Source organism: Aotus nancymaae, unplaced genomic scaffold (assembly GCF_030222135.1).
Source record: "Aotus nancymaae isolate 86718 unplaced genomic scaffold, 86718_ANA_hifiasm-v0.15.2.pri h1tg000010l, whole genome shotgun sequence".
Lineage (NCBI taxonomy): Eukaryota > Metazoa > Chordata > Mammalia > Primates > Aotidae > Aotus > Aotus nancymaae.
Genome location: NW_026988421.1, coordinates 57,744,738 through 57,770,884, shown reverse-complemented (window position 1 = coordinate 57,770,884; position 26,147 = coordinate 57,744,738). Strand labels below are relative to the sequence as shown.

Genomic DNA, 26,147 nt, shown 5'->3' with positions numbered 1-26,147 from the left:
AAAATGTAATACCTCTCAGCAATAAATCAACTACTGGTACTTGCAGCAACATATGTGAAGCTTACAGATGTAATGCCATGTGAAACATCACACACAACATTACATAGCATAGAATTCCATTTATATACAACTATAGAAAGTACACATCTAATCTGTATTGCTCTATAGCAGATCTGTGGATGCCTGATACCTGGGGTGGGGAGAATCTTGACTGATATAATAGGCTTAAGGAAACCAGTTGACATAAATAGAACACTGATGTAACAATACTAGAATTCACATTCCTTTCTAGTCTACCTAAAGCATATGATATATGACTATATGTCATAAACAAAGCATCCACAAATATAAAGTGTTTTAAATCATTCAGAGCTTATTCGTTAATCACACTAGTATTTTAAGTTAGAAATCAATATTAAAAGGAAAACTAGTAAGTCCTCATTTATTAGAAAAAATTTTAAACACACATCTAATATGTGAGTTAACTAAAAAAATCAGTGATAACTCATTGAAATCATTCTCCCTGAGTTAGAGAGTATGATTCAAAAATACCTTGTATCCTCACTTGCATACTGGCAGTTCTATCTAGTAAAATAATGAGAAAAAAAAAGACAAAATATACACCAGGCATGGTGGCTCATGCCTGTAATCCCAGCACTTTGGGAGCCTGAGGTAGATGGATCACGAGGTCCAGAGTTCAAGACCAGCCTGGCCAATATCGTGAAACCCCATCTCTACTAAAGATACAAAAAATTAGCCGGGTGTGGTGGCATGCACCTGTAATCCCAACTACTTGGGAGGCTGAGGCAGGAGAATTGCTTGAACCCGAAGGTGGAAGTTGCAGTGAGCCAAGATCATGCCATTGCACTCCAGCCTCGGCAACAGGGCAAGACTTCATCTCCAAAAAAAAAAAAAGGCAAAATAAATGAAAAAGAAAAAATACAACTGTCATTATTCATAGATGACATGCTTTCATATATAGAAAATCCAAAAGATTATAGAAAAATATATAAGGATTTTTAAAAAGTGAATTGAGCAATGTCTCTATGTGCAAGTCAAAGCTATAACCATAGAAGAATATGCTCGGCTTCATTAGTAATTAATAAGATGTCAGTGAAACCTTAATATAATATCTCTACATACTTGCAAAACTGGCTAATGTGAAAAATATGGGGGAAAGTGTAGATGCATATATTGTTGCTAGAAATATAAATTTTCAGAAGCACTTTGGAAATCTCTGGAAGTATCAATAAAACTAAATATATGCATTTTTATAACTCCACAGTTGCACTCTCAGGTACATACTTGATAAAACTGTATATATTTATTCACCAAAAGACACACACCAGAATATTCAGAAGTTCCTATTATTTTGTATTTATATAATTTAAGTAGCCCAAACTACCTAAAAGCCTATTAATAGTAGAGTGGATAAACTGTGATATTTGTATGTAATTAAGTATTCAAGAATGAGAATTAATTGATTTGATGTGATTTGATTGAAATAAAACAGATATACAGGATTACCATTTGAATAATTTCATATATATATTATATATTTAACATATATTATCTATTATATATTTAGTATCTGTTATATATTATATATCTAGTATACATTATGTATTAATATATAAATATGTCTGATTATATACACATTTTTGATACATATGTATCATTTTATATATATGTCGATATATATATATTATATATATGAAGTGGAAGCATATATATGAAAGTAGGAATCAGATTGCTTAAGAAGTGTTAAGTGAGGAAAATAGTTTTTTAAGGGTAATAGATAACCTGTCAATAAGTCTGGCTATGTTTTAAGATAGGGTTTTATGAACATTTAAGTATTACAGTAAAATAATCAGTAGAAAGGAATAGAATAATTATATATTAGAAGAAGAGCCAGGTGCAGTGGCTAATGCCTCTAATTCCAGTAGTTTGAGAGGCCAAGGTGGGCGGGTCACCTGAGGTCAGGAGTTGGAGGCCAGCCTAGGCAACATGGTGAAACCCCCTCTCTACTAAAACACAAAAATTAGCCAGCCATGGTGGCATGTGCCTGTAATCTCAGCTACTTGGGGGGCTGAGGCATGAGAATCACTTGAACCCAGGAGATAGAGGTTGCAGTGAGTCAAGATCACGCCACTCACTGCACTCCAGCCTGGGAAACAAAGTGAGACCATGTCCCAAAAAAAAAAAAATTATTAGAAGAAAGGGAATTATTAAATGTGCAAAGTCTGCAAGAAGGTAAGGAAGAAGAGAACCAGATAATTTTCATTTTAATAGAAACTGATAAGAATGAAAGATAGATAGAAGTTGGGGCAATTTCATTTTTACTTTCTGATTGTATTGTTGTTGTTTCTTTGCTTATTTTATATTTGTTGTAAGTAATCTGCAGAAAAAGTGGGAATATGAGGGGCTAGAGGTTGGATAAAAGTGGAAATTTAGACTAGTGTTTGAGTAGAATGAATACAAGAATTAACTAAAACACACAGATGCATTGTCTGTTAGTTTCAGGTTGGTGGCCATCAATTTATCTAGAAACCAGTTTGCTCAATAAGGGTGATATGGTTTGGCTCTATGTCCCCACCCAAATCTCACCTTGTAATATTCCCCATGTGTTGTGGGAGGAACCCAGTGGGAGGTAATCAAATCATGGGGCCAACTTTTTCCCATGCTGTTCTCATGATAGTGAATAAGCCTTACAAGATCTGTTTGTTTTATAAGAGGTCAGTTCCCCTGAACAGGCTCTCTTGCCTGCCACCATGTAAGACATGACTTTGTTCTCCTTGCCTTGATTGCCATGTAAGACAGGATTGCAAGCACTCCCTAGCCACGTCGAACTGTGAGTCAATTAAACCTCTTTCCTTTATAAATTACCCAGTGTCAGGTATGTCTTTATTAGCAGCATGAGAACAAACTAATACAAGGGGATTCTCTAAAAATGGTAAACAGTCACCTATGACCCAGTGTTAGGGAAATGGATAATCCTGTTCTGCAAGACATCTGTAGTAGAGAGAGAAGTGAGATGAGAAATATTAAATATTGCTAAATATTATCAAAATGGTAGAATAATCAAGGTTGAAAGAGTTGAAAATTATAGGTATGTGAATACATCTGTGGTGTGGAAGCTCTGCATGGGTTGTAAAACTAATGTCATTTGGCCTTTCAGCTTCACACAGCCTAGTTGTTCTTTGCTTATGGTCATGAAAGACATGGGTGTAGGATCAAGGATGGAGACCGATGCTTTGTTCTTAGCTCATAGATCCTGAAACATAATCAAGATGTAAGATTTAATATTATCACCCAGCCTGCTATGGAAAGGGCAGACCTCAGTATCCTGATTGGTGGTGCTAAGAAGAGGAAGCTAAGTTTGAAACACTGATGTTGAGAAAACCATGCCTAACCTAACCCACTCTTGCTGTCTCTACATGGCAAAGAATATACTAATTTTTCTGAATCTGTTCAAGTAAGGCTGAAATATTTTGGAAAATTCATTCTCATCTAAGCATTTTGCCTTAAGTCGACATGGTTGAAGGATAGATAATTATTGGTATATTACCAATGTGTTTATTTTTATAATAGGTCATTTTAAATAAAATTAAGAGGTATTCTGAGTAGCCACCTGAATTGGCCTTATGTTTGTCATTATTTAAGGTGATATAAAATGTTTTTGGCCTAGAGTATCTGCTTTAGAAAAAAATTAGCTTTTAAGCTACTTTTTGACAGGACAAGCTTATAACTGAATAAATGTCATATTTCATTTCATGTCTAGCCCTCTCTGTAGTGTTACATTTTTTTTTTTTTTAGTTATTTCATGCACTGATTTCTCCCCTTTCAACTTAATTGTCCTCTTTTGTTGTCACATTCTAATGGAACCTTGACAAAGTACAAATCTGTGAGAATTATATCAGTGGCTCATTAGAATGATTCTTCATATCCAAAGAATGAACTTCCTTCTCAATTTAATTATATGTTTGACAATTTCAATTTTGAGATGTAACTCCACTTTGCCTGGCTTTGACAAAGCTCCTTATCTGATTTGCCTATGAAGCCACACTGGCTGTTTAGCATTTTTGAATGCATCTGAAAAGGGAGAATGCTCTTAATGCAGACTATTCTTTTAGAAATCTTTTCAGAAACAAAAGAATGGATTAAGCTAGTATTGGGATGAAATTAGCTCTTAAAAGAGATATTCAGGTTTGATCATAAAAATATTGAATAAGTTAATGTATTTTGGTTAACGGAAATATATTTAAGCATTTACTGTGGTGTAAAACTACTGCCATTAGATCAATCTTGAGATGCAAATGGCACCTATGAGTTAGAAAGACTACAAATATTCTTGTCTTTTTAGAAATAGTATATGCTGTCAGTTGTAATCTGCCATTACACATACATATGCCCTTTGACACTGCCTATGCTAACTAACTTCATTTCCAAATAGTTTGAGTACTTTTGATATGGTTAGGCTTTGTGTCTCTACCCAAATCTCATCTTCAATTATAATCTCCAAATGTCAGGGAGTGAGCTGTAATTTCCCACATGTTGAGGGAGGGAGGTGACTGGGTCATGGTGGCAGTTTCCCCAGTGCTGTTCTTGTGATAGTGAGTTCTCACAAGATTGGTGGTTTTATAAGGCAGTTTTCTCTGCTCTTGTTTGTGGTCTCTCTCCTGATGCCATGTAAGATGTGCCTGCTTCTCCTTCTGCCAGGAGTGTAAGTAAGTTTCCTGAGGCCTCCCTCCCAGACATGCAGAACTGTGAGTCAATTAAACCGCTTTCCTTTAAAAATTACCCTGCCTCAGGTAGTATCTTTATAATAGTGTGAAAACGGATGAATACAACTTTAAAAAGAAACTCTGGAGTCATAAAATCAAGTCCTATTATTTGTTGCAAAACTAAGCAAACAAATAATTGACTTAATTCTATTGGAGAATAAGAAAAAAAAAAGATTAGTTAATTGAGATTGTATTTATATTGACACATTTTAAAGATTTAAAGATAAATATTATGTACTTCCATGTCCTAGAAGCTATAATGTGATTTGTTTATGGTTTCTTTGCCACTGATATGCTTACTGAGATCCAGATTTTAAAATTTAAAAATGTTTTGTTTTGAAATAGTCTTAATTTAAATGTCTTTAAATGGTTTGGGCCCTATAAGGGTGACTGAGTATTTCTATTTGCTCTTACAAAAAAATGCAACTTGGAAATTTGTATATAAATTTTCAAACCACCATCCTAACAAAATGCCTTGGCAAATAAGATACATTCATTGTTCGTGATGGCAATATGCATTACAAAAGTAAGAGCAAAATTCTTAAAAGCAGAATCGTTGGGTAGTCAACTTAAAAATTTTAGTGATTCTATTAATGTTAGTATAATTTATTCATCTATTTGATATCTAAAAATAATCACATATTGTAAATACCATATTCCTGGAGGCAGGATTATGTAATGAGTAAAAACACAAGGTAGAACCAGACTTACCTGGTTCAAATTCTGGCCCTACTATTTAACATCTGTGTCACCTTGAGCAAGTCACCAGACCTTCTAGTTCCTTTGTTTCTTCATCTATAAAATGAAGATAATAATAGTACGTACCTCATAGGGTTGCTATGAGTTAATTTATGTCAACTGCATACTACCGCATATAATATAGAGATATCATGGGGAGAAATGACAGATACAGGTGAAGGGGAGGAAGGCAGCAAATCACACTGCCACGTGTGTACCTACGCAACAATCTTGCATGTTCTTCACATGTACCCCAAAACCTAAAATACAATTAAAACAAACAAAAAAAGTTAGCAATTATTTTAAGCTGTTCTTACATTTGGAACAAATCTCTAGACATTTGTCTTTCAAAAATTGCTTTTGTGCAGGGCCAACATCCACCAGGGGTCTTTGAATTCAGGTAAAACTTGAGACTCATAAGATCATAGGCTACATTTGCTACCAATTTACCAAAAAGGTTACTGGACAGAACATATATCTTTCCAAGCAGTGCCAGGCTTTTCTCTCAGCAGGAGTTTTAGAAGAAGCTGGCATGGCAGTTCACACAGGGATTGGGAAACTGCTTTCCACAGGTGACAGACCAGGTACAAGAAGGTGAGATTCACATCAGTGCAAGCGAGGTTCACTTAGGCTTAGAATACTCATGCAAGGCATATGCCTGGTAAAGGTCTTGAATCCAACCTATAGGGAGTTAGTTAGACTAGTGTCCTATGAGTAGAAAGCATTCTAGTGTTTTGACACAATATCTGTGAAACTTCCAAAAGCCAAAGAAGGGATATGTACTATGTCATTTTGAATATTCCTCTTGGCTATCACTAATTACAATAGGGTTTTGGCAAGGGTTTGGTAGCAGACATTCCAAATTGACATAGTTGTCAAGAATTTATAGGTATTTAGTGTTGTTTTTGTGAAAAGATCCAGACATTCTATATAAACTACTTACTTGGACAAGTTGACATTTTATGAGGAAACAGAAAATGTATTTTATTGATGCTAAACTCCACCTTTTCTGTAGCAAATGGCTATTGATAATATGTTTTCAAGAGCAAGCCCTTTATCTGTAAACATTTGTAGAATTGGTCCAATTTGTACCATTGTTAAACTGAAACCATATGATACCATAAAGCACAGAAGAGATGCTATAATAAGAGCAACTAAGATTTATATAGGATAATATTTAATAGGATTCTATTTAAATTGGCATTAGGACTGTTTGCAAAACACATTGCATAATTAGCATAAGAGTTTAAGAGTTAATTTAACATCATCACTTATTTATCCATCTAGGTACAAAAAAAGAGGCAGAACTCTGATTGATTAATGTTTGGGCATAGACAACACTGAGCAGCTTATCATGACATTAATAAACTATTAGGCTCAATTATTTTTATTTTTATTTATTTTTTGATATAGGGTTTCACTCTGCCACCCAGGCTAGGGTGCAGTGGTGCAATCTCAGCTCACTGCAACCTTTGCTTCCTGGGCTCAAGTGATCCTCCCTCCTCAGCCTCCCAAGTAGCTGGGGCAACAGGCACATGCCACCATGCCCATGCCTGGCTTTTTTTTTTTTTCGTAGTTTTGGTAAAGACAGGATTTTTCCATGTTACCTGGGCTGGTCTCAAACTTCTGAGCTCAAGTGATTCCCCCACCTCTACCTCCCTAAAAGTCCTGGAATTGCAGGCGTAAGCCACTGCACCTGGCTCAGGCTGAGTTATTTTAGAACCACACCAGTTTTACAAGAATAAGTAAGTAAGTACGAGATGTCAGCATAGGAAGAATGGCTATCTGTCTTCCTATTTACCATGGTAAATGGTATATGTCAAATTAATGTAGGAAAGAGGCCTTTAATTTAGGACACAATCCTCTTTGAAAGTTATTTACAATATTGTCCTTCTGGAAGGGAAGCTGTTTACATGTGACAGCATGCAAATATTTAAACATAGCTACAGGAGGTACGAGGAACTTAGATGGCGTTATTGTTTTTTGTTTGTTTGAGATGGAGTCTCTGTCTGTCACCCAGGCTGGAGTGCAATGGCGTGATCTCCACTCACTGCAATTTCTGCCCCCCCAACCTGGGTTCAAGCAATTCTCCTGCCTCAGCCTCTTGAGTAGCTGGGATTACAGTCATGTCCAGCTAATTTTTGTATTTTTAGTAGAGATAATGAAGTTTCACCATGTTAGCCAGGCTGGTCATGAATTCCTGACCTCAAGTGATCCACCCACCTTGGCCTTCCAAAGTAAAGTACTGGGATTACAGGCATGAACCACCACAACTGGCCGACATTATTGTTTTTGATACCTTGGTCAAGAACACTTCATCTAGATGAGAGGGGTATGTTACCAGATATTAGGAAAATGCGTCTCCTCTATGGTAAACATTTCAAGTTATATTTTCCTGGAAGAATTTTCAGTTAATAACAGTGATTTTCAATAGTAAAATAATTTATGGATCTGAGTTTTATAGTCAGTTGTTTTGCTCCACCAGGACTTTAGAATAAATTAACATTCTTGTCTTGGATAGGTACATTTAGGAAGTAAGTTCAGAAAATTTTGTTCAAATAAGTTGAACACAGACCCAAAAGTGGTGCATTACCTTTGCAAATTTGCCTTTGTTTGTTTTTACAGAGGGGATCCTATTGAATGTTTGTTTTTATAGAGGGGATCCTATTGAATGTTTGTTTTTACAGAGGGGATCCTATTGAATGTTTGTTTTTACAGAGGGGATCCTATTGAATGTTTTTACAGAGGGGATCCTATTGAATGTTTAAAGGAGTTTTCATGAAAGTAGACTTCGATAAAAGGATTTTTAATAATTTTTTGCAGACATTAAATTTTGCATCGTTATTCCCTGAGTAGGCCTGAGACACTGCTTGGGCCTTGAATACAATTTTCTACCATTAGCTAGGCTTGTCTTTGCCCATTGCTGTGTGGACTGTGATTTAGCTGGTAGGTGTATCTTAATGCACATAGTTCCTAGACCTCAAAGATCTTCATAGATAATTCTACAAGAGTTCCTCATGAAATAACTATATTCTTTCAGTAATTGTTCTAATCTGTCTGCAAAACTAGGTTTTTCTGAGTCAAGCAGGGAAGATTTTACTATAACCATTTAGGATTTTAAAAATCAAAGGATTTGGGAGAGGCCAGAATAAAAGATCGCAACAGCACAGGCAGGGATTTGTTGATTCAGTGAGGAAAGATGACAAGCCAGTCACACCTTGAGGTATGAATTTCAACATCCTCCCTAGACTGCTGGTTGATGATAGATAGATACCACTTACAGAAAAAAAAAAAAAATCAAAAGAGATGGCTGAAAGAAGCCAGCACTGGAATGCAGCTCCCAGTGAATGAGACTCACTCAGAGGGCTAGAGGACTTCACCATTCCAAATGAGGTGCTGGGTTTGTTTCTGTGGGACTGATAGGGCATGTATTTAGGCCCAAGGGGGGAAATCAAGATGGGGGGGTGCGCATCCCCACCTGAAACATGCAGCCGGCTGGGAGGGTCAGGGGACTTAACCCCCTTGGTGCTCCGTTTCAGATCCTGCACTTACTTACCTCATCCCTCCTGCAACTCAAGGTCCACAAGAGCCCTGCCAGATGGTGGGATGCCATGGGTGATGCAAATCTGAGCAGCAGCTACTGCTAGGCACAGCAAATTGTCGCAGGGACCTGGGCAGGAGTTTGGACTAATGCCAGCGGGACAGACCATCCCACAGAGAGAAGCAGAATGGAAAGCAGGGAAACAGACCATAAGGCCTGGCAGGCCTCACCTCCACAGAGCTCAAACTGAAGCCTTTGCTAGAGAGCTAGGCAGCAAATTCACCAGCTTGACCGCAACCAGGAAGATTGAGCTCTGGGAGAGACGCCATTGGGAAGGCGGGGCCAATCTCACCTGCAAACAAACCCCAGGGAAGGACCACCCACCCAGCAACCTGACTGAACCTGAGAGAGCCCAGCAACACCTTCTACAGGCCAGAAAAGATACAGCTCCAACCTCAATAGAAAAGAATGTCCACTCAGAGACTCCTCCTGAAATCAGCAACTTCAAAGATTAAAAGGAGATAAACCCACGAAGGTGGGAAAAAAACAGTGCAAAAAGGATGAAACCATCAAAGAACAGTACACTTCTTCTCCTCCCAGGGATCACAACAACTCCTCACCATCAAGGGAACAAAAAAAGACGAGAATGAATTTGACAAATTGACAGAAGTGGGCTTCAGAAGGTGGGTAATAACAAACTTCTCTGAGTTAAAAGACCATGTTCTAACCCAATGCAAAGAAACTAAGAACCTTGAAAAAAGGTTAGACGAAATGCTAACTAGAATAACCACCTTAGAGAAGAACATAAACGACTTGATGGCGCTGAAAAACACAGCACGAGGACTTCACAAGGCATACACAACTTTCACCAGCCAAATCGATCAAGCAGAAGAAAGGTTATCAGGGATAGAAGATCAAATCAATGAAATAAAACAAGAAGGCAAGATTAGAGAAAAAAGAGTGAAAAAAAAATGAACAAAGCCTCCAAGAACTATGGGATCATGTGAAAGAACCTAATCTACGCTTGATCGGCGTACCTGAATGTGACGGGGAGAATGAATCCAAGTTGTAAAACACTCTTCAAGGTATTATCCAAGAGAACTTTCCCAACCTAACAAGGCAGGCCAACATTCAAATCCAGGAAATACAGAGAACACCACAAAGATATTCCTGAAGAAGAGCAACCCCAAGGCGCATAGTTGTCAGATTCACCATGGTTGAAATGAAGGAAAAAAATCCTAAGGGCAGCCAGAGAGAAAGGTCGAGTCACTCACAAAGGAAAGACGATCAGACACATAGCAGATCTCTCAGCAGAAACCCTGCAAGCTAGAAGGGAGTGGGAGCCAATATTCAACGTCCTTAAAGAAAACAACTTACTTACAACCCAGAATTTCGTATCTGGCCAAACTAAGCTTCATAAGTAAAGGAGAAATAAAATATTTTATGGACAAGCAATTGCTGAGAGATTTTTTTCACCACAAGACCTGCCTTACAGGAACTACTAAAGGAAGTACTAAATAGGGAAAGGAACAACCAGTACCAGCCACTGCAAAAACATACCGAATGGTAAAGAACAATGACACAATGAAGGAGCCATGTTAATTAACAGGCAAAATGACCAGCCAGTAACAAAATGGTAGGATCAAATTCAAACATAACAACATTTATTAAATTGAATGTAAATGGCCTCAATGCCCCAATCAAAAGACACAGACTGGCAAACTGGATAAAAATCAAGACCCATCAGTGTACTGTATTCAGGAGACCCATCTCACATGCAAAGATTCACATAGACTCAAAATAAAGGGATGGAAAAAGATTTACCAAGCAAATGGAGAGCAAAAAAAAGCAAGAGTAGCAATCCTAATCTCATAAAATGGACTTTAAACCAACAAAGATCAAAAGAGACAAAGAAGGGCATTACATAATGGTAAAAGGATCAATGCAACAATAAGAGCTAACTATCCTAAATATTTATGCACCCAATGCAGGAGGACCCAGATACATAAAGCAAGTTCTTAAAGACCTACAAAGAGACTTACTTAGACTCCCGCACAATAATAGTAGGAGACTTTAACACTTCACTGACAATATTGGACAGATCAACGAGACAGAAAGTCAACAAGGATATCCAGGACTTGAAAGCAGATTTGGACCAAGTGGACCTAACAGACATTTACAGGAGACTCCACCCCAAATCCACAGAATACACATCGTTCTTAGCACCACATTGCACTTACTCTAAAACTGACCACATAATAGGAAGTAAATCACTCCTCATTAAATGCAAAATAACAGAAATCATAACAGTCTCTTAGACCACAGCACAATCAAATTAGAATTCAGGATTAAGAAAAGCACTCAAAACTGCACAATCACATGGAAACTGAACAACTTGTTCCTGAATGATAAATGGATAAACAATGAAATGAAGGCAGAAATAAAAGTGTTCTTTGAAACCAATGAGAATGAAGACACAATGTACCAGATCCTATAGGACACATTTAAAGCAGCATCTAGGGTAAATTTATAGCAATAAATGCCCACATGAGAAACACGGAAAGATCTAAAAACAACACTCTATCATCAAAATTGAAAGAGCTAGAGGAGCAAGATTTTAAAAACTCAGTAGCAAGCAGAACACAAGAAATAACTAAGATCAGAGCAGAACTGAAGGAGATAGAGACACAAAAAACCCTTCAAAAAATCAATAAATCCAGGAGCTGATTTTTTGAAAAGATCAACAAAATAGACCACTAGTTAGACTAATAATAAAGAAGAGAGAAGAATAGATGCAATAAAAAACAATAAAGGAGAGATCAACACCAATTCCTTGGAAATACAAACTACCATCAGAGATTACTACAAACAACTCTATGCACATAAACCAGTAAATCTGGAAGAAATAGATAAATTCCTGGACACTTGCACACTCCCAACACTAAACCAAGAAGAAGTTGAAACCCTGAATAGACCAATAACAAGGGCTGAAGTTGAGGCAGCAATTAATAGCCTACCAACCAAAAAAAGTCCAGGTCCAGATGGGTTCAATGCTGAATTCTAACTGACGTACAAAGAAGAGCTGGTACCATTCCTGTTGAAACTATTACAAACAATACAAAAAGAGGGAATCCTCCCTAACTCCTTATATGAGACCAACATCATTCTGATACCAAAATATGGCAGAGACACAACTAAAAAAGTAAACTACAGGCCAATATCCATGATGAACATCAATGCAAAAATCTTCAGTAAAATACTGGCAAACTGAATCCAACAGCACATCAAAAAGCTTATCCACCACAATCAAGTAGGCTTCATCCCAGGGATGCAAGGCTGGTTCAATGTATGCAAATCTACAAATGTAATTCACCACATAAACAGAACCAAAGACAAAAACCACATGATTATCTCAATAGATGTAGAGAAGGCCTTCGACAAAATTCAACAGCCCTTTATGCTAAAAACTCTCAATAAAGTAGGTATCGATGGAACATTTCTCGAAACAATAAAAGCTATTTATGACAAACCCACAGGCAATATAATACTGAATGGGCAAAAATTAGAAGCATTCCCTTTAAAAACTGGCACTAGACAAGGATGCCCTCTCTCACCACTCCTATTCAATATAGTATTTTGGAAGTTCTAGTCAGAGCAATTAGGAAGAAAAAGAAATAAAGGGCATTCAATTAGAAAAAGAAGTCAAATTGTCCCGATATGCAAACAACATGATCATATATTTAGAAAACCCCATCATATCAGCCCAAAACCTCCTTAAGCTGATAAGCAAGTTCGGCAAAGTCTCTAGATACAAAATCAATGTGCAGAAATCACAAGTATTCCTATACAACAATAACAGACAAACAGAGAGCCAAATCATGAGCAAACTCCCATTTACAATTGCTACAGAGAGAATAGAGAGAATAAAATACCTAGGAATACAACTAACAAAGGAGGTAAAAGATCTCTTCAAGGAGGACTACAAACTACTGCTCAAGGAAATAAGAGAGGACACAAACAGATGGAAAAACATTCCATGCTCATGGTTAGGAAGAATCAATATTGTGAAAATGACCATACTGCTCAAAGTAATTTACAGATTGAATGCTATCCCCCATCAAGCTACCATTGACCTTCTTTACTGAAATGGAAAAAACCACTTTAAACTTCATATGGCACCAAAAAAGCCTGCATAGCCAAGACAATCCTAAGCAAAAAATAAAAAGAGCTGGAGGCATCACACTACCTGACTTGAAACTATACTACAAGGCTACAGTAATCAAAACAGCATGGTACTGGTACCAAAACAGAGACATAGACCAATGGAACAGAACAGAGGCCTCAGAAGCAATGCCACACATCTACAACCATCTGATCTTTGACAAACTGGACAAAAAGAAGCAATGGGGAAAGGATTCCCTGTTTAATAAATGGTGTTGGGAAAACTGGCTAGCCATATGCAGGAAACTGAAACTGGACCCCTTCCTTACACCTTATATAAAAATTAACTCCAGATGGATTAAAGATTTAAATTTAAGAACTAACAAACACCATAAAAACCCTAGAAGAAAACCGAGGCAACACCATTCAGGACATAGGCACAGGCAAGGACTTCATGACTAAAACACCAAAAGCATTGGCAACAAAAGCCAAAATAGACAAATGGGATCTAATTAAACTCCAGAGCTTCTGCACAGCAAAAGAAGCAATCATTAGAGTAAACCAGCAACCAACAGAATGGGAAAAAATTTTTGCAATCTACTCATCAGACAAAGGGCTAATATCCAGAATCTACAAAGAACGAAAGCAGATTTACAGGAAAAAACAAACCCATTCAAAAGTGAGTGAAGGATATGAACAGACACTTTTCAAATGAAGACAAATATGAGGCCAACAAACATATGAAAAAATGCTCATCATCACTGGTCATTAGAGAAATGCAAATCAAAACCACATTGAGATACCACCTCATGCCAGTTAAAATGGCGATCATGAAAAACATCTAGAGACTGATGCTGAAGAGGATGTGGAGAAATAGGAACACTTTTACACTGTTGGTGGGAGTGTAAGTTAGTTCAACCATTGTGGAAGACAATGTGGCAATTCCTCAAGGACCTAGAAATAGAAATTCCATTTGACCCAGCAATCCTATTACTGGGTATATATCCAAAGGATTATAAATCATTTTATCATAAAGACACATGCACACGTATGTTCATTGCAGCACTGTTTACGATAGCAAAGACCTGGAACCAACCCAAATGTCCACTGATGATAGACTGGACCAAAAAAAAAAAAAAAAAATGGTACATATACACCATGGAATACTATGCAGCCATAAAAAACGATGAGTTTGTGTCCTTTGTAGAGACATAGATGAACCTAGAAACCATCATTCTCAGCAAACTGACACAAGAACAGAAAACCACTCATAGGCAGGTGATGAACAATGAGAACACTTGGGCACAGGGAAGGGAACAATACTCAAACGGCTAGGTTGGGGGGTGGAGGGGGGCGGAAGGGGAGGGGTAACACCGGGAGAAATGTCTCATGTAGGCAACGGGTTGAGGGGGTGATGGAGACAGCAAACCCACCACGGCATGTATGTACTTATGCAACAATCCTGCAGGATGCAGGACATGCACATGTACCCCAGAGCCCAAATACAATTTAAAAAAATCAAAAGGAGATGAAATAAATGCAAAGTGTACATGACAAAATTACAAAGTTAAAAGGAAGAAAGCAGAATGTAAGTTTTAGGATAAGACCAAAGTCACTGGTGAAATCCTGAATGACAGGAGGTCCTTGTGACCTGCTTTCGTAAATGACTTTGTGATGGTGCAGAGCCCTTGGGACAAACCCAGTATTTTCATGTTTGAGCAATGGCATTACCAAAGATTCTCAACAGTATTCCTTTTATCACCCCATTTAGAAAAACTGGCTTATTTCTGTGGTGGGATTGGAAACCTACCATAATGATTAACCCAGCAAAACCTGGATTCCAGGAGGTTTTGTTAATTATTAAAAGACGGATTTGAACTTGCAATCTGTCTGTGGAGTAATTTAATAACAAAATGTGTTATTCTATTCAAAGTCTAGTATGTTTTTAAGTTGCATACAGTTTCAGAAGCTCCAAATGTCCTCCAAAATACATTTGAGTGCTTCATGAAATCCTTTTTAATGTTTGTAAAACATTTGTCATTCCTGCCACATGCACAGATTTTATATTTCTGGCTTCAAAAAGTAAAAAGACTTAAAGAAGTGCAGTTGCCAAGTATTATTCCCTTTCACATTACATATTTTTGCAGTTACTTTTTCAAGGATTTCAGGTTTGGCATATAATGGAGCTAATTAAATTTTTTTCCCTGGAAGCAGCCAGGTAGACCACTGCCTCAGGCACATAACCTCAACTTACTCCTTTCCTCTGCTTATTTATTCTGTATGTGAGAAAAGACTCCTCGAACAGCAAAGGTAGAGTACTCAGGCCAGACAGCTGCTGATAGATTTTAGTAACTACAGCGCCAATGTTTGAATCTCAACCCTGACAGCACGCATCACAGAGGGGTGACGGTGGAGGCAAATCTGCCTGTATGAGTTGGCGGTGGATGACAATCTGCCAAGCTAAAATAATGCAAGAGACATTGGTTGTATAAAAATGAACCCACTGGCTGGTCTCAGTGGCTCACGTCTGTTATCCCAGCACTTTGGGAGGCTGAGGCAGGTGGATCACTTGAGGTCAGGAGTTCGAGACAAGCCTGGCCAACATGGTGAAACCCCGTCTCTACTGAAAATACAAAACTTAGCCAGGCATGGTGGCAGGCACCTGTAATCTCAGCTACTTGGAAGGCTGAGGTGGGAGAATTGTTGGAACCCAGGAGGCAATGAGCCAAGATGGCACCACTGCACTCCAGCCCGGGTGACAACAGTGAGACTTGGTCTCCAAAGAAAGAAAAAAGAATCAACTTAGCTTAGTTCTAAGGTATAAGATTCTAGGAGTATCTTTTCATTTTTCCTTGAGATTGGTTGGTACCCAAACCAGAAATATTAACAAAAACAGAATCATGTGGAAAAATATTTCTTTTCTTAATCTCACTAATGCATGTTTGTCATTAAGCAATTTTGTCAGTCTTCATAGCAAAAAAGGAAATAATATTTAATTAAAATCAACTATTCGGCAGTTACCTTACTAGTTTATTTACATGCATTACTTTTCCTTTAATAAACTTTTTCAATAGTGAAAAAACTAGGGCAAAAACGGTTAAATAATTTTTCCAAATTGCAGACCTGAAATTTAAACTCAATTTCATTTGACTATAGAGCCCCATTATCTTAAACTATTCCCTGAGGAGAATTCTCAATTGTTGTTCGTATAAAATTATTTATAGATTTTATTGCAGATAATCCTGCCTTACAGAAAGAGCTCAGGGTTCTCTCCTGGAAATAGAAAGATCCATTACAAAGAAAAGAGTGACCATCTGGCCTTGCAGTATTATGTGGATTGGGGCCCTGAAGAATTTATATGATATCACTGAAAGCCAAGAGAAAGAAATTAACTCTCTATGATATTATCTTAGAAGATAGATTGTGGATCCATTGATGCATCAGATAAATAGAAAATGATCAAAAATAGATGTATTGATTGATATAGATAATTATACATAGTTATATAAAAAAAGATTAATTCATTCATTCCTGGGGTTAAAGCAAGGTGGTATTCTTTAGCTTCTATAACATTACACCTCTTTAAATTCTTGATTGCATTCTGGAATAATAGTTCTTTTTTCTGTTCTTCCCCACCCCACCCACAGTTGGACAGTGTCACCTCCCTGATCCAAGCAGCTAAAAATTTAATGAATGCTGTGGTGCAAACAGTGAAAATGTCTTACATTGCCTCAACGAAGATCATCCGAATCCAGAGTCCTGCCGGGCCCCGGCACCCAGTTGTGATGTGGAGAATGAAGGCTCCTGCAAAAAAACCCTTGATTAAAAGAGAGAAGCCAGAGGAAACATGTGCAGCTGTCAGACGAGGCTCAGCAAAGAAAAAAATCCATCCAGTGCAAGTCATGAGTGAATTTAGAGGAAGACAAGTCTACTGAAACCACTATTCTACATATAGTGCCTATATGACAATATCCTGGCTAACCACACTGCTTTATTTTACACTTGATAAGTTCTGTAATTTCACTAAGTTTTGCTGTTTAACTCACAAATAACATAAAATATTGGGAACTAAATCAACATAAGCAATATATATTTGGGATCATGTCATTGTCATTTCTGTATGGTCACCACCTAATAATGAATATTTGCTTGTTGAATGAATGAAATTATCACATATCATTCAGCCTTTCCCATCATAGAGATTATCTACTATTCATTACCAAATAAACACAGGAGATGCAAGAGAGTCCTGTCTGTCTGTACTTCAAGTACATTTACCATTCATATTTTGAATTAAAACACTAACATGAGCTCCTGACTTGGTTTTTTAATAGAAGCAAAAGACTTTTATGAAATATTTTCCCATTTAATCTCCATACTTTACCTGATCTAACCTGGCACCTAACCTGGCAGAAATGTATGATTCCTTCATACATTTCTTCCATGAATTATACAGAATCTGTTTTTTTTTTTTTTTTTTTTTTTTGCTAAAAAAACCTTTTAATCTCTAGATATCTGTACTCATTGTCAACTTATTAAGCTAGCATCCATTTTAAACTAATCAAATTTGAATAGTCAGGCCACTTGCTGGATTTTGAAGGTCAACCTTGGTTATTAATGAAATGCTTTATTAACATTTTGAAGGTTACAATGAGTTCTGATGCCACATAGGCACCTTTAGGGTTTCCACTGTGTTAGAGAGTTCTGCACTTTTGAGTGTTAGATCTATCAGAATATGCATGTGAAAGAAGAGTTATCACCCACTGGGGAAATGAGACACCAAACTGTATCCCAGTGTGAGTTATATTGATAACAATAGAAGTGCAAGTTCTATAAGACTCTATTTTTACAAATGTAAAAATACATTTTTATCAGCTTGCAATTGTAATTAAAAGGAAGACCAAGTTTGAAAACCTTTTGGCATTGAGTAAAATATAACCTCATGAATTGTACCATTGAACTATGAAGCAAAGTTAATGGCAATGAAGCCGGAGTAATTTTAATAACACTCTTTTAAATAAAAGTCACTGAGGTCATTTTATAATTTCAGTCACTGTGTTCATTCCTAGTTGAGTTCAAAATGGACTTCATAATAGTTTTAGAGTATACTGTACCTCTCTCTCTCATTCTCTCTCTCTCTCCCCGCCCAGACCCCACCCCTCTTTCTTTCACAAAGTGCCCTTAATAGAAACTCCATGAAGGCAAGTTTTGTTTTCATGTTTTCTCATTCTTAAAGTTCTGATTCACAGATTTTTAAAAAAAACATTTTCTATTCTACCTTATCATAATAATATTATATTGTAACTTTCTGCTTGTAAAACATTCCCAATTGCCATGAGAGTTGTCTCAACAATAATGTAACCTTAGATTGATGAGAAAAAAATGTACACATACAATACCAGTTGCAATTAGGAGGACTGGTTTGGGTAAAAGGATGCATGATACATATGAAAGCATAAATATTGAGAGTATGATATGTGTGGAATCTTAAGCATAATTGTATGGGAAAAGAAGGATCTATTTAATAGGTTATTAATTACACAGGAAATGTTAAATAATTTATTGTAATGAATTATTTCAGTTTTCCAAGTAGATGGATTGCCTGAGCTCAGTGTAAAACTTCCTGGGAGGTGAAGGCAATAAACTTCTCCCTGTTTTATACTATAGACTGTCCTACGACAACTATTTTGAACAGAATCCACTCCCCAGAAGAAAAGGCAGTGAAGAAGGGAATTAGGGAATTCAGATGATTCTGTTTTTCAGAACTATCTAGATTACTGAGGCAAATAGAGACTATCTTTTATTGAAATGCTCCCATCATTTTCTGCTTTAAGTGTAGATGTTACAAGAGTGACAGCTGTGGTACATCCTTCTTCCAGATAGAAGTATACATTTATAATTTAGTGGATAAATGAATTTTATTTTAATCACCAAACTATCAGCTGTATGGAATTTTTTTTTTTAAATCACCAAACTACCAACTGTGTATCTTAGCTCCTAAAGCCACATGCCCAAGAATTATAAGCATCTCATTTAGAAAATCTAATGTTCACTTGACCAGACATCATCTTTCCACATGTTGGAGTTTAGAACATGCAGTATTGGACACCAAAAGAACAGAAGTAACTTGAAATTATACAGTAACTGGGCCGGGCACAGTTTCTCATGCCTGTAAATCTCAGCAGTTTGGCAGGCTAAGGTGGGTAGAGCACAAGGTCAGGAGTTTGAGCCCAGCCTAACAATTACCAAATAGCTCCATTTCTTTGATAAAAATGACTTTTTAGCCAAAGTGAGATGTGAACAAGTTCTCCTCTTTAACAAAGGCAGATTTTCAGCTTAGCCCAAGCAAACTATAATTAAACAAAATAATAAAAATTTTAACTCAATGAATGTCCCAGGAGTTAATCTGCTGTAGTAATCAATGGTGCCATAAAAACAAAATGCATAGAGCTGAAAAAGGCATTTGTCTACCTGAGTGAATTCCTGCAGCAGGCAGAATTTCAAAATTTAGTTTGATTCAAACCTGCTGATAAAAACAAATGCTTATATGCAAGAAAAACTAGCAGCAAGATATTAATAAATCTATTTTGTAGTTAATCAATAAGCATGACACATTTATATTTAGGTATTTCTTCTGAAGAGGAATGCCAGAAATTTCTTAATGAGAGTGATAATTTGGTGATCCATCTATGTACCTTTTGATGTCTAATCACAGAGATTGGTGCTTCATCTGATAATACATTTGCTTGATCCTGCTAATAACAACTTACCTTTCTTGTTTAATCAAATCCATTTATGTTGGGAAAAACATTCCTTGAGAGGGAGGAGCGGGAGGTTACGATCCATAAGTGCAGTTCCATCCCTGGTTATCCACCAGCATCCCTGCCAAATGTGAGACTCAAATTAGAATGAAAATTTTAAAAATCTTTATGAAGTAATAATCCACTAAAGGGTCTTCTCCTAATTAGAGAAATTTGAAGATTTTTATCAAATATAAAAAAGTGAGAAATAGAAATCATTCCCTTTCATTTATTGCAAATTAAAATTATTGGAGTACAATGTTTCTTTCAAGTGAGTTTCTGGATGGTTCTTGGGTGAGTCAAGAAAAAACTCAAACACTAAATTTCTAAGCTAATTTGTTCATTGTTTATGTTTATTTATTATATGAGTGCAAACTAAAAATGTATTAGAAAAAATCAATATAGTCTTCACATTCACAAGTGTGCCTTCTAGCCTTTGAAATCTCTTAACATAAGATCAATATAACATATTTGTTCCCCATAAAAATCTCTTATGTACAGGGAATAAGGGCCTCCAAGCTACACAGAGACAACCATTCTTGCAGTCTGGCATTCTTGACACCTTTACCTTCAAAGGCCATCGGTTTTCAATTTCAAGCTAATATTGTGAATATACAATTAAGTGCTCAATTTGGACCTTCAAACCAAATAATTAATGCTCCTTAAATTAAATAATGAGTGGCTAAAATGCCTAACATGTAACAACAGGGTAAGTGACTTCAAGGGCTTCCTAAACCTTCACTTTGAGGGTGGTCTTCTCATTTCACCCACCTCTGGGCAAGGTATCCTCTGGCAACTGCTAACAATTTCCTACCAAAATAGTTCAATTGGGACTGCCCATCACAGCAAATTACTCCAGTTAATGCCCTTTCCTCTTCTTCGGTGCACCAAAAATATCTCTCTCCCATCTCTCATCTCTATCCCAGTTATAAATTGACTAATATATTTTTCAGAGTTTTAGTCAAAATTATGAATTTTAATTTCCAGCAGCATTATTCCTTTAGTCCTTCTATTCCCCCAAAACATTAATTTTTTTGGTGTCAAATGTACATTTCTGTCCTAGAGATTGGGGTTCCCATGGCTACAGATTTCTGTATAGTGGCAGAATGAGTGGAATAGGATCTGAGACTTTTCCTAGTGATATCAACCATTCTCTTGTGAACTCACTGCAGAATGGACAGCTTCTTTTAGTTTCATTGTAAGTAATTCTCTAGTTTGGCGAAGTAGGCACCAGAATCTCAATTTGAATGAAATCTGTACTTTCTTTTGTTGGCCTATTTTTTGCAAAGACAACTTGCCTATTATATATTTAGGAATCAAATATTCATCTTTTCTGTGTAAAGTCAGAAATATTTTAGTTAAAAATAACAATTGTTATATTATTTTAATAATTGTTAAGTAAAGTAGGAAAATTTCTGCCACCTGAGATGTTACTGTTTTTATTATATGTCACATACCAGGAAAGAACACTTATTTAGATGAAAATTTCATTTCTTTCTTTTTGACTCTTTTCCCGTACCATTATGATATGTTTAGCGTTAGTATATTCCATTTTACCACCAAACAAATAAGCTAGGACTAATAACAATAGCAGTTTGAAAGTTTATATTGGGCGTTTTGTTTCTAATTAGGAAAGAAAACGTGGATGCTATTAAAACTAGTTGCAACTAAAAATGTTTTGAATGAGGCTACTATCTTACACATCTCAAAGAGAAAGAAAGAGACTAATTAAAATATTAAATACTTTTTTGCCATTTTTAACTGATTCACATGAAAAAGAACGTATCTTCTATTAAAGCAAAATAAAGAATAGTTTAAAACACTAGTCATCTTGCATGTGAATATTTCCCCCCTAACAGACAAGACAGAATCCATTTCTGGACACTCTAAAATAAAATAATCTTAATGGAGAGAACTCTTTCCAAATGGAACTCAATCTGACCAGAATCCCATCTGCAGGCAATAGATTGGCTGTGGGGCTGACCTTAAGTTTTATCCTGAGATGAGATGCTTCATGACTGTTGGCTACATTATGGCATCTAGCAGTCCCCACTGGTTTGTGGGAACAAAACACATGGATTGATATTCAATATGAGTTTGGTAAGTTGGAGAAAAATGGAGACAATACCGAGTAGTCTAAAGGGACAACAAATAAGAACGTGCCAGAGGTAGGGAAGGGTAAGAGAAGGGTAGATGCAGAAGCAGTTAGTTTTCATAGACAGAAGAGGGAAGAGTTTTTTGGTTCTATGAAGATTAGGCAGCCCTCTTGAGGAAAATATTAAGGATAGAATGAGACGCTTGTCTTGATGGTTTGGTGGTTTAGTGAAGTCATGTTGAAGGCAAAAGAATGAACTACACAAACTTTGAGCATGATTTAGTAATATTGTTTGATTGCTGAGAAACAGAAATTCAGCCACTCTCCTGATTAATGATAGGTGAAATTCTTCCCAATATCAGAGCTAATCTGGGTAATCAGACATTCATATATTTAATGACTATTTGTTAAATAACTATGATGGTCCAGGCACTGTTCTAGGTTCTTAGGATATACTAGATAACAAAACAAATAATAATCCTTGCCCTCACGTGCCAGCTCTGTATTAAATGCTATCATCTTATTCAATCCTCCGAATAACCCTATAGGATGGACATTCATTCCATACATAAAGAAACTGAGGCTTAAACAGGATGAGAATCTTGCTCAGAGTCTCACTAGCTTTAAAATAAGGTTTATTGCACCCCATGTTCTGAACTTTTAGCCACCACAATATCCAGATTTCTTGGAAATTTTAATTGAATTTGTCAGTTAATAATGAGATACATATTTCAAATGCTGGCTGGCCTGTGTAAAAGCAAAAAAAAAAATAAACTTTAAAAATATATCAATATACATCTCACATCATTCAAGACAGATATATGATTAGCTGAATAGTCTCACTGCTAATAACTGAGTTTAGAGTGTCAGGTATGTGGGAAGTAAATTATTTACGTGATCTGAAATAATAGGGCAACCCTTGCCAAACTACTTTTATTACAACAGAGAAGAAAGCTTCAATGGAAGTGTCTGTTTCAGCCCATCTTCAGTGTTGGTTGGTTAATACCATTTGTTGACACCATTTCTTTCCTCTTTTACTGCTAACTAACGTATGACTGTGTTTAAAATTATAGATTGCAGGAGAGTGTTGGCCAAGGATTATTGTAGTAGGATAAAGTTTCCCTGTATTTGAAATTTACCCAAACTGTAGCAAATACATGTTTCCTTCTTTATGGTCACGCGTGTATACTATGTGCCTGAATACAGGTAAACTTCATCTTTTAACATCACAAGGCCTTTTCAAGAGTCAACTGAAGGCTAAACTCTTCTTGCCCCATGTTGCTGGATAGGCTTTCAAATCTCAGGCCTTGGAGAGTTAGATGACTCTCTGATATTTCTTATGGTGGAGCCACGTAAGAAATACATGCATTCCTACTTTGAGCAATGGAATGTGTATATTTGGGATCTTCACTTTCATCTATCTGGTAGTCATGATGGTGTTTATTCCCAACTGTAGGAAAGGAAAGCCCTCAAGAAGAAAATTCTCTTTCAAAAAGGCTCAGATTTCTAACAATTATGTCTAAAAATTTATTCAATATAGAACTTGTACAAAAGCCATTTAATATTAGCAGAGTAGTCCCTGTGTTTTCATTTCAAATGAGATATTTTCCAGTTCCAAAGTTCATTTCCTTGGCATTTTCAAGAACAATGGTTATTTTTAGTTCTGGTTATTTGGTCTTGGAGGTCCTGTGACACTTCTGTAAACATTTAAAGCCCCTTTTGAATAGTTGTATCAATAGTTCAAAAGCCTGCAGATGTCTTGTTTTTCTATTCTGACAGCCAAGCTTATGCAATCTCAGGCTAACCTTAGGTATGTCACATCAATTTCCCATCTGTGTAAATTACCTGAACCTCTTTGTGGTGTTCACTGAAAGTGGAGCTTCTACTAAGGAATTTCTTTGACTGGGCTTTTAACACCAGATTTGTACTGGATTGTTTATCAATAAAGCAAAGGAGTAAGTCAGAGATGTTAGTCCCTGCTCTCAAACAGAACTTTCCTCCTTCCTGAATATTTAAACATAAAATTTTAAACTACTATAAAAATCGTGTTCCACCGCTTGCCAAATCTTATGCCATTATAATGCTCTATTCTTATATGTTAGCATATATTGTGTCCATGGGGATATAAATATGAGAACTTCAGCAACTGTCTTGCAGGGTTAAGCTGTGCTATTTGTTGATTTTGCAAATTTTTCTCATGTGGTACAGTCTCTCCAAAGAAAATTTCCTTAGATCTAAATGACAGCATAATGGTTTCTTCTCCATATCCGTGACTAACAAGTCCCTGAAAGCAGAAGTAGACATATGTTATGCCCAATTTAGTACCTAATAATTGAGGCTTAAAACAAAATTTTCTTGGGCAAGTTGGGTGATTAAATATGAATTAAAACTTCCAGAGAAAGATTTCCAGATGCCCCTGTTTTCCATTTTGATTATGGTTTTAGTTTCATAGCAACTTGGGGAAAAAATTCACTTACTTTATGTACTATTACAAGCAACAACTTTGACAGCTTAAACTTAGTGACCTCTCTGAAGGTAATATGCACATTATAATTTAGGATAAAAGCACATTTAAACTAAGACTTTCTGAGAGGAAATAAAAGTAAGTGATTCATAACTTAAGTCATGTTTATTGCAGCAATATCTTGGGAGCTTAAGTTTAGTGGCACTTGAGGTACTTCTAAGCATCTTGCTTGTACATTTCACCCTGCTCTGCAGTGACAGAATGTGATTGAATGAACTGCCCATTATATTAATGACCAGTTCAAAGCAGTTTTGTGCTTTGGCTATAGATAAAATTTGGCAAAAACATGTAGGTCTTTCTGATCCAGATTTATTCTTAAGGTATTTTCACCAATCAATAAAAATGAATTATTTACCCAGAAATCGAAACAGCTCTTTATTATCCTATGACATTGACATAGAAGCCCAAATACTCCTTGTTTGAAACCCTGCATGTTTTTGTGTTTAACTGAATTAATAATTTTTTTAAATTGTGCTCTTGATTGCATTATTTCACATATGTAACAGTGGGTTTGTTTTTGTTATATAGTATTATTTTACTTTATTCTAATTTTAACTCATGTCACTCTGTAGCTCATTAAGAATTTGTTCAACTGGTAATTAAACCATGTGTGTTAAAGCAATAAAAATGAAAAGATTGGCTATGCATTTTATGTTGACAGTTGGTGGTGTGTTTCTTGGGTGTGGTGGAAAAAAATGGAGGTTAATGAATTGCTGAGTAGTCCAACCATATGTTTGTAAGTGTCACTTTCATTCTTATTCTCTTTCAGTTTTACATATTATAATTCAGGAAGGTACAAACTACTGCATGCACACAAGTAACCTGAAGCATATCTGACAGAATTAAATTCGTAGTCTAAATGAGCCTTTTTGGTCTAATACAGGCATTAGTCTTGGGCATTAGACATGCTTTTAATAGTTCTATCTGTGTAGCTCAAGAGTTGTTCTTCAACTTAGGACTTTATGAAAATGACTAATAACTTTTCTGAGAATATCTGAACACATACTCCATAGTGATCATGGAATAATACCATTGGTTCTACCAATGCTCTTTTATCTAAAAATTGGTGGGTTTCTAACATCCATCTTCCTCATCTTTAGGCCGATGATAATCCTTTCACAATATGAATCCCATGGAGATAGCCTTTGGATCATCTTCCAGGGGTCACAGAGGTTGCTACTGTCTACTCTAGGACATCACATCATTTCCTCCCTATGGGGCCCTTACTACTTCAGAGCACCTATTGCTAAGTCTCAGTCTGCAAGTTCCCAAACTGCAGTCTGATAAGTATTGTCTTCATCACTTGAGTCTTCTAAAAGACCATGTTTCCCCTCATTCACTTCTGCCAGACACCATCTGACTCTGTTAATGGAAATGCCAGTGTGGTGTTGCCTTTCTGCCTCAGTCTGTCCTGGGCCCCGGGAGCCCATAATTGCTCTGGCAGCACCATTCTCTTTGCCTTGATCAGTTTGTCATGCTTGCTCTGGGGGTGGAAGTGGAACTA

The 26,147-nt window shown here is 36.5% G+C and overlaps 1 protein-coding gene and 1 long non-coding RNA gene across 6 annotated transcripts in view; one reads left to right on the top strand and one right to left on the bottom strand.

Annotated features, from left to right (window-relative positions):
• The window catches only part of CTNNA3 (catenin alpha 3), a 1,835,081-nt gene extending 1,809,791 nt beyond the window's left edge, over window positions 1-25,290 (top strand). For all 5 annotated transcript variants that reach the window (XM_064374172.1, XM_064374173.1, XM_064374171.1 and 2 more), the window contains one exon: window positions 16,872-25,290. In XM_064374172.1, the coding sequence (XP_064230242.1) occupies window positions 16,872-17,159 (288 nt within the window). In that variant the 3' untranslated portion in view covers window positions 17,160-25,290. The remainder of the gene's footprint in view (window positions 1-16,871) is intronic.
• LOC105716650 (uncharacterized) lies at window positions 1,718-5,779 on the bottom strand. Its single transcript, XR_001107336.2, has 3 exons — window positions 5,745-5,779; window positions 5,496-5,579; window positions 1,718-3,274 (listed from the first exon to the last, which is right to left on the bottom strand). It is a non-coding gene; the product is annotated as an uncharacterized LOC105716650 (long non-coding RNA).
• Window positions 25,291-26,147: the final 857 nt, after the last annotated feature.